This window comes from Fundulus heteroclitus, chromosome 21, assembly GCF_011125445.2.
Source record: "Fundulus heteroclitus isolate FHET01 chromosome 21, MU-UCD_Fhet_4.1, whole genome shotgun sequence".
In the NCBI taxonomy this organism is placed as follows: Eukaryota; Metazoa; Chordata; class Actinopteri; order Cyprinodontiformes; family Fundulidae; genus Fundulus; species Fundulus heteroclitus.
Genome location: NC_046381.1, coordinates 16,433,008 through 16,450,433, shown reverse-complemented (window position 1 = coordinate 16,450,433; position 17,426 = coordinate 16,433,008). Strand labels below are relative to the sequence as shown.

General features: G+C 39.4%; 1 protein-coding gene across 1 annotated transcript; it reads right to left on the bottom strand.

Moving 5' to 3' along the window:
* Positions 1-8,821: 8,821 nt before the first annotated feature.
* xkr9 (XK, Kell blood group complex subunit-related family, member 9) lies at positions 8,822-17,426 on the bottom strand. Its single transcript, XM_012857396.3, has 4 exons — positions 17,070-17,426; positions 11,112-11,549; positions 10,722-10,933; positions 8,822-10,646 (listed from the first exon to the last, which is right to left on the bottom strand). The coding sequence occupies exons 2-4, from the start codon at positions 11,420-11,422 to the stop codon at positions 10,024-10,026; spliced, it is 1,146 nt and encodes a 381-aa protein (XP_012712850.2). The 5' UTR covers positions 11,423-11,549; positions 17,070-17,426; the 3' UTR covers positions 8,822-10,023.

Genomic DNA, 17,426 nt, shown 5'->3' with positions numbered 1-17,426 from the left:
GTTGAACAATTGTCAAAGAAGGAAAAAGCAAATGGATCAGAATCAAAGACCAAAGTGTGACAGCCGATCCTCCATAATGGCCTCGGGTGAGTAGTTCATGTGAAGAAACCCACCAACTGTCAGAGCTGAAGCTGATCTGCAGATATGGAACGGGCTACAAAATCCCGCTGATGCTGGAACCGGTACAATACGTATAAAATATGTACTGTTGCACAAAATGATCAAAACCAGGTTGGTTTAAAAACATTTGAAATGTGCAATATCGGATTATTTTTCATAAAAGATGAATATCCCAAAGACATCCTTTTTGTCTTGTTATCATACGTTGTCTTTGTGTGAGAGATGTTCGCAGACCTTTAGGTAATTCATCACACTTTTTTCATAACTCCTGGTACCGAACTTGTTTTCCCTGAGCGCATTACGTGAGTCCAAAAGGATACTAAACACCATCATTCATGTTCTTGTACTTTTGCGTCTTTTTCTCACGCTGCAACCCCGCAATCGTTTTGTACGTTATTGGAATTTTATGAGCTAGACCGACACAAAGTAATGTAAGTTTCAGAAGTGGAACACAAAGGAGACATAGCTTTCAAATGTTAACACAAAGTTTTCACTTCAGTTCAGTTTATTTATATAGTGCCAATTCACAGCAATTGTCCCCTCAACACACTTTATTATCAAAACAGAATCACATCTAATGCCTACACACAAATACTTGGTCAAGTTGAGCTTATTATTAAAATGGGTAAAAGGCTTAGTAAGTAAAGAAACCCCAATGAGTCACTGACTTGACTACGCTGAGTCAGGAGGCCTGAATAGAAAGAAATGTCACACTTTTCAGATTGTAATTTGTAAAGAAAACAAAGCGTGCTTTGTGTTTAACTTCAAAATGACACACTGCTTCAGGTTGCTCAATCCGTGTAAAGAACAAAGACGTCTGTGGATGTAAAGTACCAAATTGTGGGAAAGGTCAAGGGGTATGGATATAGCTTTGACCAATGACTTCTAAATAACCAGCACTGGGACCTTTTTTTATTTCTTTATTCATCAAACCTTATCTTTTTGTTTTTCCATCACCATGACCTGAAGTTGTCGCTCAGGAGGCGGACATTCTTGGCCTTCACCATCCCCACAATTTGTACAGACGCAACAAACCCACTGAGGCAAGCTGGTTTTCATTATGGCTTCAAAGTCCATATAAAGCATGATTAATGAAGTCAGGAGATGCTGTATGTCTTTAATTATTACGATTTGACTGCTGTACCAGCCCAGCACCTCAGATGCATTGGAAATGTCAGCGGTCTGCACCCGTCTCCCCGGTGGATTCTGGCCTTTTTTGTCTCCCTCGATGGAGTGGAAGGTGGGGAGGGGGAAGTGACACAACCCCCTTTCCCCCCCCCCCAAACCACACCCCTACCCACCCCCCACCCCACTGTTTTTCTCTTTTCTCTCAGTGGCAACGGGATTTCTTTAATCAATGTACATGCATACTTATGAATGAGTTTGGGCAGTGACAGATTGGAGAGCGGGCTGAGGATAATTACAAGCAGCGGGCTGGTGTGTGATCAGAGCGTGGCATTGCATTACCTAAAGGGGTTCCGTAAATAAAGCCCTCATGCAGTGAAGGACGATGTTGTGCAGCGTATTACGCCCGGCTACAATGGCCCTGCCGTTGTTACAGTTTGGGTTTTTTTGGCTGCAGATAGCTGTGGGTATTGTGTGACAAAGAGCTACAACGGTGAAGTCAATTCAGGGCTATATGGTAGATGAGATCATTTAGAAGAAAATCTAACACAAGGCAGTAAATTACCTCGGGGGAACTAGCTGTATCTCTGGAAGGTGAATGTCTTTACCTCACCAGATCTTGGTCCCTCGTCTTCCTGCACCTTGAAACCACTTTGTTGTGCCAGAAACTTTTGGATCTCTGAAGTTCACGGTTATGCCAAACTCTTTACATTTTCGGGTGGGGGCGTGGGGATGGGGGTTGAACAATTGTCCAATTGTGATGCTCAAAAACTTGGGATGCTCTTTTACTCTGCTTTAAGCCGCTCCATAACTCTATCCATGTCTGCTGTGTTTCATAGTTTTAAACAATGCTGCTTGTTCACTAATGTTCTACAATGAACGCCTTCACAGACAGGGTGGGTCTTTACCGTATCGTTTTATCGTCCTCGCGGAAAAGATTCTTATCATTATAAGAATTCGAGTTTACCCAGATAATGATTATATCCAATTAGTGGCATCTTAAAATCCCCTAGAACTGCCAGTATTTTCAGGATTGTTATTTTTTGCAATTTTCTCTATTGTTGGTTTCTTGAGAACATCAATACATAACAATGAATTCACAAATATCATTAAATGCAGTTATTGTGATAAAAATCACACTTCCTTATGTAACTTATGTCCTGGTGAAACAAATTGCAAATTTTGTTTTAATGTGTCGCCTTATTAAATATGTTTTTACAGACAGTGTTAATGGGCTATAACTAGCTTGCAGTCACAGCCACACCTAAAAAAGATTGCAAGAAGTAGTCTTTTATCGTCCCTTTATTACTATCACAATAGAGCCACAATATATCGTGATAACATTAAAAGTCCATATCGCCCCCCGCTTCGTCTCAGAACAGCTGGATTTATACTGAGAGTATAGTGCACACAAGCTGACTCTGATTGCTTTTATATACGATATTATTTAGGAGTATTGGAGCAAAGAGAGTCAAACGCATACTCAAGCCACGCTGCAGAAAACCAGGTACCAATTTTCTTCCACTTCAAAATGATGCACTACTTCTATGTTGGTTTTTTTACACATAAATTCCCATTAGACCACATGGAGGTTTATGGTTATGAAGTGACAAAATGTGAAAAGGTTTAAGGGGTGGGAATACTTTTACATTTACCATTTACAAGGCGTTTCTTTTTTTTTTTTTTTTTTCTGCCATGCGTGTTCAGTAATACTGCAGAGACTCTCCTCGAATCAAAAAAATATGTAGAGCAGTGCTGCTGAGGGATTCTTCTGCAACTTTCACAGATCATCATCTGTGATTTACTTTGAGTTCCTCGGATTCTCACAGAGACCTCCGGGGATTTTCAAAGGTGCTTTTTTTTTTTTTTTTTCGGTGAGATGGGAGTAAGAGATTACCGGGTATTACGCTCTCAGCGCCAGAAGTGGAAATTACAGCGACAATCTGAACGCCAGAGTCCTTTCTGCTTGTTTTCTCCCAGAGAGAGGGAGGTAATGCTTTACTCAACACATTTCATCCCGATGGCTTGTGACTGCTCCCTGGCAACGCTGTCCGTGGTGAGTCACGGCCAAAAGTATGCGCGGTTGGACTGAAGCAAAAGGATGACAGAGAGGAGAAGACTGTTCAGGACCTCAGCTCAGGAACACATCCATCTTCTCCCAGTAAAAGTCCTTTTGGCAGGTTTATACTGCATTAGTCCACTCAGGCTCAACAAAGAGGGCCGCATCCATCATCTTAAATGCAAAGGAGGATGTGATTTTGATTTCTTGTGAATAAAGAGCCCTCCCTGTTCGTATAAATAACTCCATTAATCCAGAAGGTAAGCCGCTATGAATCAACATTTTAACTGCTCCGTGCATTTGTGCGTACATGGGGATGTAAAAAAAAGTCTACGCACCCTGTTAAAACGCCCGGGATTCTGTGATGTTAAATTGTTTCCACCTTTAATGTGAGCTTTGCCCTGTACCGCTCAAGAGAAAAATCTTTCGGATGGAAAAACACACTATAAAAAAACAAAAATAATGTGGTTGTATAAGTATGCATGCCCTCTTATTACTGGCTCTGTTTGGAGCAAACCAACACATTCAAGCTCATATTAAACAGGATGGACAGACACCAGTCGACATTTAAAGAGCCTCTGAATCATACACGCTTCTGCTCACATTTATGATCCTTCCATCCCACAGCAAAAGTTTGACTTATTGTCAAAAAGTATCGGTCAGGAGAACGGTTATCATCAAGAGGTGGGGAAAAAAAGGAAGTAACGGTGTGATTGCGGAGGATTGGATGTCCTTTAAAAACGGACTAAATGACAGAATGAAAGCCGGTCGGATTGGCCGCCAAGAGGCCTGCAGCAGCATTAAAGGAGATGTGGGATTGTGTTTGCCTTTGTCCATGCAACAACAATCTCCTATATTCTTCATATGTTAATGCTCAGGGGGTGGAGGGCCACGATGGAAGAAAAACCTCCACGCTTTCGCTAAGTTTTGTCAATTAATTACCGAAAAGCATTTGGGGAAAAAATATTGTCATCACAAGAACAACCCACACTCGTTGTGAAGCATGGTGGTGGCAGCATCATTGAGGTTATTTTTCTTCAGCTGGAACAAATCCTTCGGGTATCTGCTAGAAAGCTGAAGGTGAAGAGGACGATCCAAATTTCCTAAAGGATAGCTTCACGAGAAGAAGAGTCAAGCATTGGATGGCACGCAGTCTCCAACCAGACCTGAAAAAGAAATCTGTGGGGTTTATCAGACGAGGGCTTCTGAAGATAAGAGGGAGCACACTTTTACAATCAAAGCCTTAAAAAAAATTCTATATTGTTTTTTGTTTTTTATTATTAATTATTATTAAATTAATATTTATTAATACGTTTTTCAGCAGAGTTGCACAGATTAAAGGTCACAGTGAGGTTCGAAGGTGTTTTGGAGCCTTCGGCGTCACATTCTGTGTGTGGAAAGCAGCTCAAGCAAGGCAGCGCTGTTGCTTCACAATGAAACAACCGCATGGCAGAGATTCATTTCCTCTTAAACAAAACTTCCTCGCGTAAATTTGTTGGGGTTTGAGTTTTATGGAGTGTTTCAGACAGAACGCGACCAACAAAAGAAAAGTTCAAGGGGTCCCTTGGTGTAAACAGCTCCGAAAGGTCTGAGTTGACTGAATAAAAAAAAAAAAAAAAAAGGGAGGATGGCTGTGCTTACTTGAGAGCCCACAACCAACCATCCCCCACCCCCTCCTCACCACTGACCATCACCTTCTTCTGCCTTGGCTCTCTGGTTGGATTTACAGTATTTTGTTGGTAGTCGATACAAAATTAGCACTGCTTCATTATTTCTACTTTTGCTAATCCATGAGCACTGCCTCCATCATCTTGGGAAAGGTGGAGGGAACAGTTACCGCCTCTCGTTTAACAAGGATTACAAACAGAGTAGCAGATATTTAAAGTTTAATTCAAGGCAGATGAGACGAGGGTGGTAGTTTGCAACTTTGTTATGACAATATATGACAAGTGTGAAGAAACAGGAAATAACACTACAAATCTAAAGCAGCGAGCAACGCTGCACTCTAAAACGGATTTAAAGAGTAAAAGCATATATGAGGGATTATAAGTGGAACAAAAATGTGTAATAATGTTGCATGTTGGAAAAGTAAGTTATGATGATGGCGCCATCTTGTGTTGATGGTGCCTATAACAGGTCAGAAAAGAAAAGGGGGCACTTCCAGGTAGTTTCACCGAGCTCCTCCTGGATAGAACAAACTTTTGATAATCCTGTGCTGTAAATGTGTGGAGAAGAAAAAAAGGACAAAAAGGACTTGAAAACATATTCATGCTCCTTAAAGTTTTCTACATTTGGTCACATTGCGACCACAAAGGTTAACGCTCAGTTGGAGTTTTATGAGAAAGAGCAAAACCGAAGTAGTGCATGATTGTGAAGTGAAAGGAGAACGACACATGATTTAAAAAAAAAAAATGTTTCAAAATTAACAATTTGAAATGTTTTGACGTTTGGCATTTATGTTTTGCCCCCTGAAGTCAATACATTGTAGCTACAAATGTGTCTCTATCAGCCTCGTATGTCTAGAGAGTGAAATTCTTGCTCATTCTTTTTATCAAAATAGCTCAATCTCAGTCCCATTTGACATAGAACATAGTTTGTGAAGCTCAGTTTTCAAGTATTTACCATTTTTGGCTTTAAGCATTTGACAGGGCTGTTTTAACGTATAGATGTTTTGATCTAAACCATTTCAGCGTAGCTCTGGCTTCATGTTTGGGGTAGTTGTCTTGCTCGAAGGTGAGGCTCACTTCCAGAATTGCGCTGCATTTTCCCCCATCCATCTTCCCATCAACTCAGACCAGTTTTTGTGTCCCTGCTAAAAGGCATGGCCGCACCAGGATGCTGCCACCCATATGTGTCAGGGTGCGGATAGTGTGTTCAGGTGGATTTGTTTTCTGCCCACACTCAACTTTTCTATGTAGGCCAAAAAAATATGATTTTTGGTTTTACCTGGCCAGGGCACCTTCTTCTTCATCTGTGTGTCTTGAGGCAAACTGCATACTCAGCCTCTTATGGATTCCTTTCAACAATTGCCTTCTTCTACCCAATGTGGCACACTGAACAAAACATATACGTTGAACCCTCCTCCTAAGCTTCTAGCCTTACTACCTTTCCATTTGGTCTCCTGAGCACAAAGTATGGTCACCTTAATCCTCTACATCATGTCAGCCAACGCTATGGCTTTTCCTGTTATAGTCCCAAAATGCCCTTCTCTCAGTTGTAGACTATTGATTTTGCTTTGCAACCATGATAACTTCCTCATGTCTTTCTTCCTCTTTCTCCTCTTCTTCTTTTAAATAAAAATGATGATTCATGAGGGGAAAAAAGAAAAACCCCTATTTGATACAAGTTATCTACTAGGCATGAATAATATACCATGTATGGTTTTCTGAAATGCATATTAGATTACATATAACCTTCTTGTCATTCCAGTAAAATATTGATTAGCAGATGCAAATAGGCGGTAAATTACCTATGTTGTATTATCATTTGTGCATTGCCTTACATTGAATATTCACTAGCTTTTCAATTTCAACAGTTAATTGTAATAAATAGTTTCAATCTGCTGTAGTGCCTGGGTACAGGGACATATGCGTGATGACGACGTCGGGTACGTGAGTGTACGCGTGCGGGTGATGGATAACAAAGAAGCATGGTAATGACTGTCCGACTGGAGCCTAATTATTAATGTTAAACAGAAGAAAGGAAACATTACATCTACGTATAATGAAGGTTAATTTTTTTTCCAATTTTGTGGATCCCCCTGGAGGCCATGGTGCCCTCAGCATTTGCAACTAGACCAGCTTACACTGCTTCTTGACATTCCTCTAATAAAGTAGCTGGTTCAAAACGCTGCTGCACCTTTTTTTAACAGGTACTCCAAAAACAGAGCCTATTACCCCTATTCTTGCTTCACTCCATTGGCTACCAGTACATTTTAGAGTTAATTTTAAAGTTCTTATTTTTGTTTTTAAGTGTTTGAATGACCTTGGCCTGCCGTATCTCTCTTCTTCTTCATTCTTACTCGCCCTCTCGACCCCTGCATCTACTGGAGGTACCGAGGAAGCTCAGAGGGGGCCGGGCCTATTCTATTGTTGGTCCTCAATTATGGAATAACCTGCCCCTGTACATAAGAGAGGCTCCTTCACTGCCCACCTTTAAATCTCGCCTTAAAACCCACTATTATTCTTTGGCTTTTTCCACTAGCAAGACTTAGTTTTCAATTTAAATTGGTTTTATTGTTTCTTTTAAGTGTTTTTTAATGGATGTGTTTTAGCTTGTAGCAATGTACAGCACTTTGTTTCAGCTGTTTGCTGTTTTTAAGCGTTTATAAATAACGATTGTATGGTATGGTATGGTATGGTATGGTAAAGGACAGATTTGTGAAGTACAGAATTAATGCACAACCTGAGCTGTGGATCTTTGCAGCACCTCCAGAATTTATATGGACCTTCAGGCTTCTTCACTCTCCTCTTTGCCCACCTGTCTGAGGCCTTCACAGGAGAGCTCTATTTACACTGACAGTAAGTTAGACAGAGTCAGACTCTGTTAGATAGATAGATAGATAGATAGATAGATAGATAGATAGATAGATAGATAGATAGATAGATAGATAGATAGATAGATAGATAGATAGATAGATAGATAGATAGATAGATAGATAGATAGATAGATAGATAGATAGATAGATAGATAGATAGATAGATAGATAGATAGATAGATAGATAGATAGATAGATATCTTTATTGTCATTTTGTATGCACAAAGTGCGTACAGAACGAAATTTCGTTTGCATACAGCTTGAAAAGAATCACTCTAGAAATCACTCTAAAAAACACAGTAGATTGCACTATTTTTCAGGATAAAGATGCAGCAGCGATTCATGTAAACAATTGAGACTAATTACATTTCTTAAGATATATAAGAGTAACAGGGTTTCAATACAAATATTGAGGCCACATTTTTTTAGATTACAAAACAAATCAAATCTAAATTCATTTTGACCATATGTTTCATTTTTCAACCATATAATTATAACCTGACTCTCGCCAGATGGATTTCGTTCTGCTGAGCTCCACACATGTGTGGAGCTCAGCAGAACTACATCCATCTGGCAAGACACAGGTTAACATAAATACATCCTGGTTTGTGATGGTCTTCCACATAGAATCCCAATAAAATACATTGGCGTAGTGGTGTTAAAGTGGATAATGTGAAACGGTTCAAGGAGAATTAATACTTTGTTAAGGCCGTTATTATCATCTGTGTTATTTGGCAGTACTGAGTGCTGTTTGGTACTTTTAGAGCATTTCTGGTATCTCTAATGTGGCCTTAAACTACATTAGAGAAAATGCAGCAAATCAATAAATACTAACCATTTAATAATCATTTCAACATTTCAAAACAATATTTGATAAACAAATATGTCACACACCACACAGGACAAATAATAATAATAATAATAATAATAATAATAATAATAATAATAATAATAATAATAATAATAATGTATAAAACAAGTTTTATAAAGCAAATTATAAAGCATTTATTTTACCCATACATCCTGAAATGTCTTACCCATCAGAAATAGAAACCATGAGACACATCTGACTTTGGATGACAGTAATTAACAATGCATTATTGACGATAAAATAAATGGCACATATGATCATATTTTAGCACCATAAAAACCTATAAATATTTAACACGTCAAACATAAATATAGCACATTCTGCCTTTCCATTGTTTTTCAAAGCAGATAAGCAATTTTAAAAGCACGTTTTGCCACCCAAAGCCTTTTGGCTTTCTAAAAATCAGGAAAAGAATATTATATTGAATGATGATGAGTCATCTGAATTCTCAGTGTTCACCTTGTTCAAAAAGATTTTTAAAAGAAATATGGTGAATTGGTGTGTGTTGGGGTATTGGCAAAATATAATTAGGAAGGAATAAGAGCTCTCGTTATAAAAGTCTTTTATGTTGGAAATGTGGGTGAGCTACTACAGATAGCTCCATAGCAGAATTAAGAGGTAAAGCATCAAGGCGACCTCAGCTGTTGTTTAGGTCATCTTTTACAGCAACTGGGGCTGCAGCCTGATAGAATGTCAGTATTAAACTGACTTTATATTCACCCCTTTTGTAACATTGACTTGAAGTCACTTTGAATGACCAAACATGTTGTGGAAACTATCTGACTTATTGAACTCTAGTGCCATGACAGATGGTGTCCTCAGATTAATGTTTTGCCACATTACTGCAATGTTGTTAAACACACTCAAGTAAACACACACTTAATATGTGGAGAAAAGTGAGACTTGCATAATTGCTGCATTGTTGGCGAAGGTGAGGTAGACTATTCTGTTGACATAGTTTTTTTTAAGGAATGTGCTGACTCAACCATGTACATAAGTTTAATAATGATAGTCAGGAGCAGAGAAAAAATTACAACAGAATTCTGCCAGAATTTTGTATCATCCGTTTCAGCTGTTGTCACAAGTAGTCATTTTTTCACTGTGGTGTTACAAAAAGAGCGATTGAACTTAGACAAAATTTCTTCTGACCTTCTAGATAAATCACTGTAAAAATCCTCACTTTATGAACTTAGTTTGAAGCTGGAGACTTTTCTTTCGCTACTTTGTTTTTGAGGTGGAAATAATGCTGAGATGGAAATAATGCTGCCACCACCATTATGCTGCTTCAAGAAATGGCTTGAAACACCTAAGTCAAGGATTTATAAATGCCTTTATCCTCCTTGATGATGGTGTTTCCGGTTCCAGTCCGTCCACCTCATCTTCCTCAAGCCGTTTAGGGTGCAGAAAACGATAATATGACACCAGAAACACCAGCCCCAACAACGAACCACCATAGATCAAACCAGAAACCGTCCAGAACAATTTGATTGCCACCAACTCTGGCTTCAAAATGAAAAACATTAATGGAGTAGAGAAATTTATAGCAGTGCTAAAAGAGTAATAGATGATCATTTCTCTTTTGGTGTTTTGTCCTTTTATATTGAAAAAGCTAAAAACTAGGATGACTCCTATAACCGCCCGGTAGAGCAGTTCAAGCAGACCAGATGTGCAGAAGTTGGTTTGAAGCAGGTGAGCCCATATTGTTCCCGCCATCCAGATTATGGTGAAGCCTATTGTGCTGTAGACACTCAGGATGAGGAGGAGACTATAGCTGAGAAGGAGACTGGTGATGGTGAAGAGTTTGTAAAGGAGGTAGACCACTGTGGGGAGGCCTGAGGGCAATTGTCGGATGTGGGGAAGAGATCTGCGCAGCAAGGAACGATAGTCCACCAAGGACCAGGCCAGATTGAAGACAGAGAAGACCAGAGACAGATCTGCAAGAAGAAAAAAAAAGAAATTCTGATTCTGAAAACTTCTGAAGTAAAGGAAAGATTGCTTAGTCTACTCACACTGGAAGACGGAGGACTCATCGTGGCCTTGGCGTATGTAAAGCTGTAAAAGAAGCTGGGGAGCACTCTCCAGGAAAGACTCGAACAGTTTCAACATGCTCAGATCAGCAGCCATGCAAAACAGTTTATGGTGCCTTTCCTGAGGTTCTGAATTGTTTGAATCTGGTGCTTTCCAGATTGCCCTGTATCCTTGTTTAAGCAGATGGTAATACCTGGTAAAGTATATAATAAAAAAAACTGTCATCAAGTTACTAATTCCTGTTATTTGCAGCTACCTAGATAGTGACACATGTTCTAGAGGGCGTTTTATTCTGCAGCACAAATGAAATGTGGTTATTCCAGTTTGCACCCTGCAATTTCTGTGTACATGACATGCAGGCGTGTACATACCTGAGGAAGATTCCCATCCCAAATATATGCAGGACTAAGAACCGTCCCTTTGAGTTGTTGACCGTAACTCGTTCTCTTTCATCTGACATGTCGTCTAGGAACCAGAAATAACTGAAGATCTGGTTTACGATCAGCCCAGTGATTATAAACAGTGCAGTCATTCCACTCCAAACATAGTTCATTTCATGAAAATATCTTAAAGCCAGGGCAGTGTCTGTGCATATGTCCCCTACGTACAGGAAAAGTCCGCCAAGGGTTAAAAACCACCGCCTCTTGGAGTACCCCATGTTTGACTGCTCCGTGGTGGTCATGACCTTAAAAACATGACAGTCATGTTTCTGTCTGGTTCCAAGGCAGACACAGTCTCAGTTCCTCTTCTGATAAGGTTTGTAGTTTCTGTACGTGACAGCCATTATCACTGCTGGCTTTTGACCCTCTCTGCGAAAGATACACAAGTAAAAGTCGGCGTGATTAAAAGTGTTTACAGTGAACTACACTGACGGAAAATGCATTGCAACCATGGTCAGTTTCTACAGTATATTCTCTCATCCTTTAATCATATATATATATACACTGCAAAAACAGAACTAAAAATAAGTAAAATTTTCTTGAAATTACTGTATTTGTCCTTGATTTGAGCAGGTAAATAAGACTATTTGCCAATGGAATAAGATTTTTCCACTTAAAATAAGAACAATTCATCTCCATCATCTTATTTCAAGTGCAGGATGTCTAATTATCTTATTTTAGGGGTACAAATACTCATTCCATTGGCAAATAGTCTTATTTACTGGCTCAAATCGAGGACAAATAGACTAACTTTAAGAACATTTTACTTGTTTTTAGATCCGTTTTTGCAGTGTATATATATATATATATATATATATCAGACCCTGATAAATGCCATAGGGGACAATAAACTGCATTATCAACAGACATTTATTGCATTGTTGTGATCCCTGCCTTCCTCAAGTTTAAACTTTCACCTTCAAGAACTGCTTTTCTCTAGGTCACTTTTAAAGGTCCTTGTACGATCATAGATCAAGTCAAAATACCCTATTGTTTAATACAGGTTTCATTCCGAGGTCTAAAAGTATGATAAGTATATGACTTTGTCAGTTGTTATGCTCAGTTTTTATCTGAATTCTTGTGGGTAAACACATAAATAATCCTAACTCTAAATATTGAACAGTCGTATGCCAGCCTTCGAATGTGAGCCACTGTTTCATGGAACGATTACATGTTTTAGAAAGATTTTACTGAAGTCAGTCATGAGGAAGTTATCATGGTTGCAATGATACATCACTGACATTTTTTAAAAAGAGGCAACTCTGAGTCTTTAAAAGGTGTTTAAGAAAACAAATAGTAGAATCCACTTTGTTACTGGCACTCTAATGCAGCGACATGTCACGTGTTACTGTAAATGTGTGTCTGGATGGTTAGGAATGCCTCGTAATGGCTCTTCCCTCAAAAAGCGGCGGCTCTCACAAAACTAAAAAGGTACATTCGCACCAAACGCGATGCAGGCGAATCTATCGGCTGTTTCGTCTGCTGTCGGTTGCTTGACATTTTGCCTCTCTTTCGCAAACAATCCATCAAATAGGAGGTGCGTCTATCTGCTTGCCTGTTCCTCTTTTCTGTTCAACTCACAATGACAGAGATGGATTTTTTTTTTTTTTTTTTTTCGCGTGAGTCACGGTACTATATGTAATGTGGTAAGCCAAACAATGGTGTCAGTGCCCCTTGATCCACCAGATCCTAGAGAGACGCAGCCGGTATGGAGAGTACCGCCACCTGTAGCTGTGTGTCGTTCGCTTCCAGCGGTACTTCAGTCTCTCCAGGGCCCGGCATGGGACCTGTTGTCCCACTTTGATGGGCGAATCCCTCCGGGTCACCAACTACAGGCGTCTTTGGTCAATAAAGCCATCATTGCTCAATAGAAATATAGCCTTATTGCACTGTGTAAATCTGTAATGTGTATATAAAAAATAGCTACTTAAATAAATGGGTGAGGAGGACCATTAATGTGACACTAATTGACAGAAAAGTTAAAATTTTTGACAAGTTTTGCTTTGCTCTATGTGCCTAATTCGTGCCATTCGCATTGCTCGGAACATGTCCTTCGCATTGCGGACTGGTAATTCACTCCTGAAAGTGCCTTTACATTATCCTGACTCCGCCAGATGTATTTCGTTCCGCCTAGCTTCACTCACATACATCTGGGACACCGCCATAGGAATTGCCTTTATTGAAGGCAGGGCCTTATCAAAAATCCTTGCATATGATTGGATAAGCCACTTGTCTGTCATCTTTATCAACGTGCTATTTCAAGCACTCACAACGAAGCTAACCCGTGACGCTGATGAGAGCAACGCAGGAAAAAAACAACTTTTTTTTATGTGTTTGCGGCTCTAGTGGTACGCGTTTTATTGACAGTGAGCTGACAGGAAGAGGGGGGAAGACAGTCGGCAAAGCGACGCGGGTTGGAGTCGATCCCGGGCCGACCGCGTCGAGGACTAAAGGCCTCCTAACATGGTTAGCGCTAACCGCTAACCGCTCCGGGGCGCGTCCGCGTCTGCCGTGGACGCGCCCCGGAAAACAAAACTTGCCAAATCCGGTCGGGAGAAGGGCGAAAACATGGTTTCCACCAACAAAAGCCTTCAGAGTCGTTCTCTGACGTTCTTTTAATGAAACAATATTAGGTAGATTGGACAACACGGAAGAAATAGCAGCATCAATGTTAACGCTTGCTTCCTCGATGCGAGCCGCCATTGCTATCAAAACAGTCTCACGTCATGGTCGCGTCTCCACTACGTCACATCTATGAAACTCCTGCCCTGCGTCCTGATTGGCCAGACCATAAAATTGGTTGGAGAAATCACTCTCTATGGGCGATGTCCCAGATGTATGTGAGTGAAGCTAGGCGGAACGAAATACATCTGGCGGAGTCAGGTTACATTTACATAGGGATAACATGAATACTCGCTGTAAACGTCTTCTTCGTCTCGTTTAGTGGGAATGCACCTTTGCCCAAGGTCAGACTCCAGCCACGCGGAGCCGAGTAATCTCTTGTAGCCGCACCGAAAACATTGAGCATAAAGATGAGACTGCACCGAGCCAGAGGAGCTTTAATAATTGTTGTAATCCCTATGCCACACCAGTAAGTGGCACTATAATGTGGCTGCAGAATTAAAGAAGGAGAGAGAAGGAAGAAAAGTAGGGCGAAAACAACAAACGCAGGAGAGAGAAAAAATGTATTTGTGTGGACCGACAACAAGGCGGTTTTCACAAACATAGTAGAGGAGCAAAATGTGTTAGTGTGAAATCCACAATAAATCGAATAATATTTAAAACACAACAGCAACTCCGAATTCCGCTATTGTTGTTGTTTGTGTTTGGGCATGTGTGTTATAGGAGAGGCGAAGTCTCCTTTGGTTCCCCTACCAGAACCACAGTTGGACCACAAAGGCTGAATAGGGGGATTGAGAGGGTGACTTAACAACCCCACTGCATTGTGGGACATCTAGGCATCTGGAAATGGGCTTCTATTTGTTTATACAGCATTCATCCGCTGTCTTTACTTTCTGTTATTTTGTTTAAGAAAAGTTTAAAGCATGGTGCAAATATGTTGTGTCATTAATTGTCACACTTGTTCACGCTCCAGCCGGTTAGCGACAGAAATACCAGCTGGTTCCTAAAGAGATAAACATCCTCTTCTGACCCTTAATGTTTTACAACTTCCCTTTTCTCTGTTCTTAGATTAGAGTGTGATATCAGTGTACAACTCTGCAGTAGATCCTCTTTCTTTAATCTTCTGACAGACAGCCAAACTCTTCACAAGTAAAATAACATATTAAACATCAGTTCCCTTGTCATACAACCTCCCCTTTTATTCAGTAGAATCAGCATGTTCATCTTCAAATGCAATTTCGTTTTTGTGTGTTGTGATATTTTGCCCGTTGAATCATTAAATACGTTTTTAAAAGACAATAATATAACTGAGACAATTCCGTCTGGGTTTAAAGCTGCTCATAGCACTGAAACAGCTCTGCTTCGAGTGTATAATGATCTTCTTTTAACAGTTAATTCAGGCAATGTCACAGTTTTATTACTTTTAGATCTGAGCACAGCATTTGACACTGTAGACCATCAGATTCTCTTACATAGATTAAAATATTGTGTTTGCCTGAGAGGCCCGGTACTTGAATGGTTTAAGTCTTATTTAGAAAACAGAACTTTCTCAGTTCATTTAGACCAATGTTGTTCTGGGGCTAAACCTTTAAAGTACGGTGTCCCCCAAGGCTCAATATTAGGTCCCATTTTGTTTATTTTGTATCTATCACCTCTTGGTCAGATTTTCCATAGGTTTAACGTTTCATTTCATTGCTTTGCAGATGATGTCCAAATTTATATGCCCCTCAAACTACAAAATGGCAAAAGTGAATCTCTTCAACTATTGAACAATTGTTTAACAGAAGTCAAATCTTGGATGGAACAAAACTTTCTTCACCTCAATCAAAGTAAAACGCAAGTTATACTATTTGGTCAGAGTCCTCACACAACAGATACAGATCTGATTCTTGGTTCTTTAGCTCGGTTTTGTCAGACCTCTGCTAGGAATCTTGGTTTTACTTTTGATAGTTGTTAAAAGCTAGATAAACAAGTTAGCTCTGTCGTTAGATCAAGTTTTTATCACCTGCGTATTTTAGCTAAAGTTAAATCTTATTTTTGTTTAAAAGACTTTGAAGGACTTATCCATGCCTTAATCACATCTCGTTTGGACTATTGCAATTCATTATATGGAGGCCTGGATAAATCACAGATGCAGCGACTTCAAATGATCCAGAACGCAGCGGCTCGGCTTCTTACAGGACCCAGGAAGCGTGACCATATAAGGCCCATACTGGCCTCTTTACATTGGCTGCCTGTTTTTTATCGAATAGATTTTAAGATTCTCTTATTAACTTATAAAGCTTTAAATGGATTAGCTCCCCCTTATCTTCTGGAACTTTTAAAATTTCAGTCCGTGTCCAGAACCCTACGTTCTAATAATCAGCTTTTACTAACAGTTCCTCGGACCAGACTTAAGAGGAAAGGAGATCGGGCTTTTTCTGCTGTTGCTCCTTCTCTATGGACCAATCTACCTTTCCAAATTAGATCTGCCCACAGCCTGGATCATTTTAAATTGCTTCTTAAAACTCATTTTTATTCTTTGGCATTTAATTAAACTAGTGTTTGATACTTTTTATTCATTTGTGTTGTTGTCACTCTTGTACAGCACTTTGGTGCAGTTCTATGCCTGTTTAAAGTGCTATATAAATAAATTTGACATTGACATTGACATTGACAAGACAGTAGTTTAATTGATAATATTAAAATTCAATTCTTGATGATATTAGTAACCAGCTCTCATTGATATTTTTATACTCATTTGGTGGAGTGTAATAGTCTGGGATTGATTCATTCACAGTAATCTACTTCGTGTTCTCTTACTGTAACAGCGATCACTCAGATGAAAGATAAGTCATTCATCAGGTTGATTTAAATAGGTTAAAGGTGGATTTGATAGATTCTGAAAAAATCGAAGTTAAATATTTTTTTTATCACAAAAGCATAGTAGTATACAGCATTATATAATATATATATATATATATATATATATATATATATATATATATATATATATATATATATATAAATCAATTAGGATATCAAATTAATCAAATATCGAGCACATATGTTAATAAATAGCGTAGTTTTATTGAAGATTGCAGCAAGTTCAGAGCTAATTAAATCTGCTGTACTTCTTTAATTAAGTTAATTTCTAGCAAGAGATTCATATTTTGACTATCATCAGTTACAAAGTTATTCACACATGACCAGAAAAGCACTACTACATGCAGTCATTATATTCACCATGAAAGAAATACAATGAATTTAAAGCAGTAACAAACTTACAGTCCGTGGCAGAGAGCTCTGTGCAGTCTCAGCTGGAGATTCCACTCCCTGTCGTTTTCTTTCTCCTTCCTTTAAAACCTGTGATAAGCTCCACCTCAGCAACGGGTCAACAAACATGTGCTATTGCATAACAGATCTCATGCCTGTGAAGGAGTGGTGGTGCTTGCGCTTGTGTGATCCTCATACTTCCCCGTCACACTTTTATATCCTTCAGACAACACGTTTGGCTTCTACATTGAGGTTTCTCCAGAGCAAGAACAACTCGTGAACAGAGACTTAACGTGTACGTTGGGGTTTTAGTGGACAGACGAGGGGAACGGAGGGATGTTGCAATTTGTTTTACGTAGAGTTATTAAA

Excerpts from the sequence above, each read along its gene's own strand:
- xkr9 (XM_012857396.3), bottom strand. The coding sequence starts at position 11,422 with ATGACCACCACGGAGCAGTCAAACATGGGGTACTCCAAGAGGCGGTGG. Across the intron at positions 10,934-11,111 it reads GGGATGGGAATCTTCCTCAG|GTATTACCATCTGCTTAAAC; the intron begins GTATGTACACGC and ends ATACTTTACCAG. Across the intron at positions 10,647-10,721 it reads TGAGTCCTCCGTCTTCCAGT|ATCTGTCTCTGGTCTTCTCT; the intron begins GTGAGTAGACTA and ends TTCTTCTTGCAG.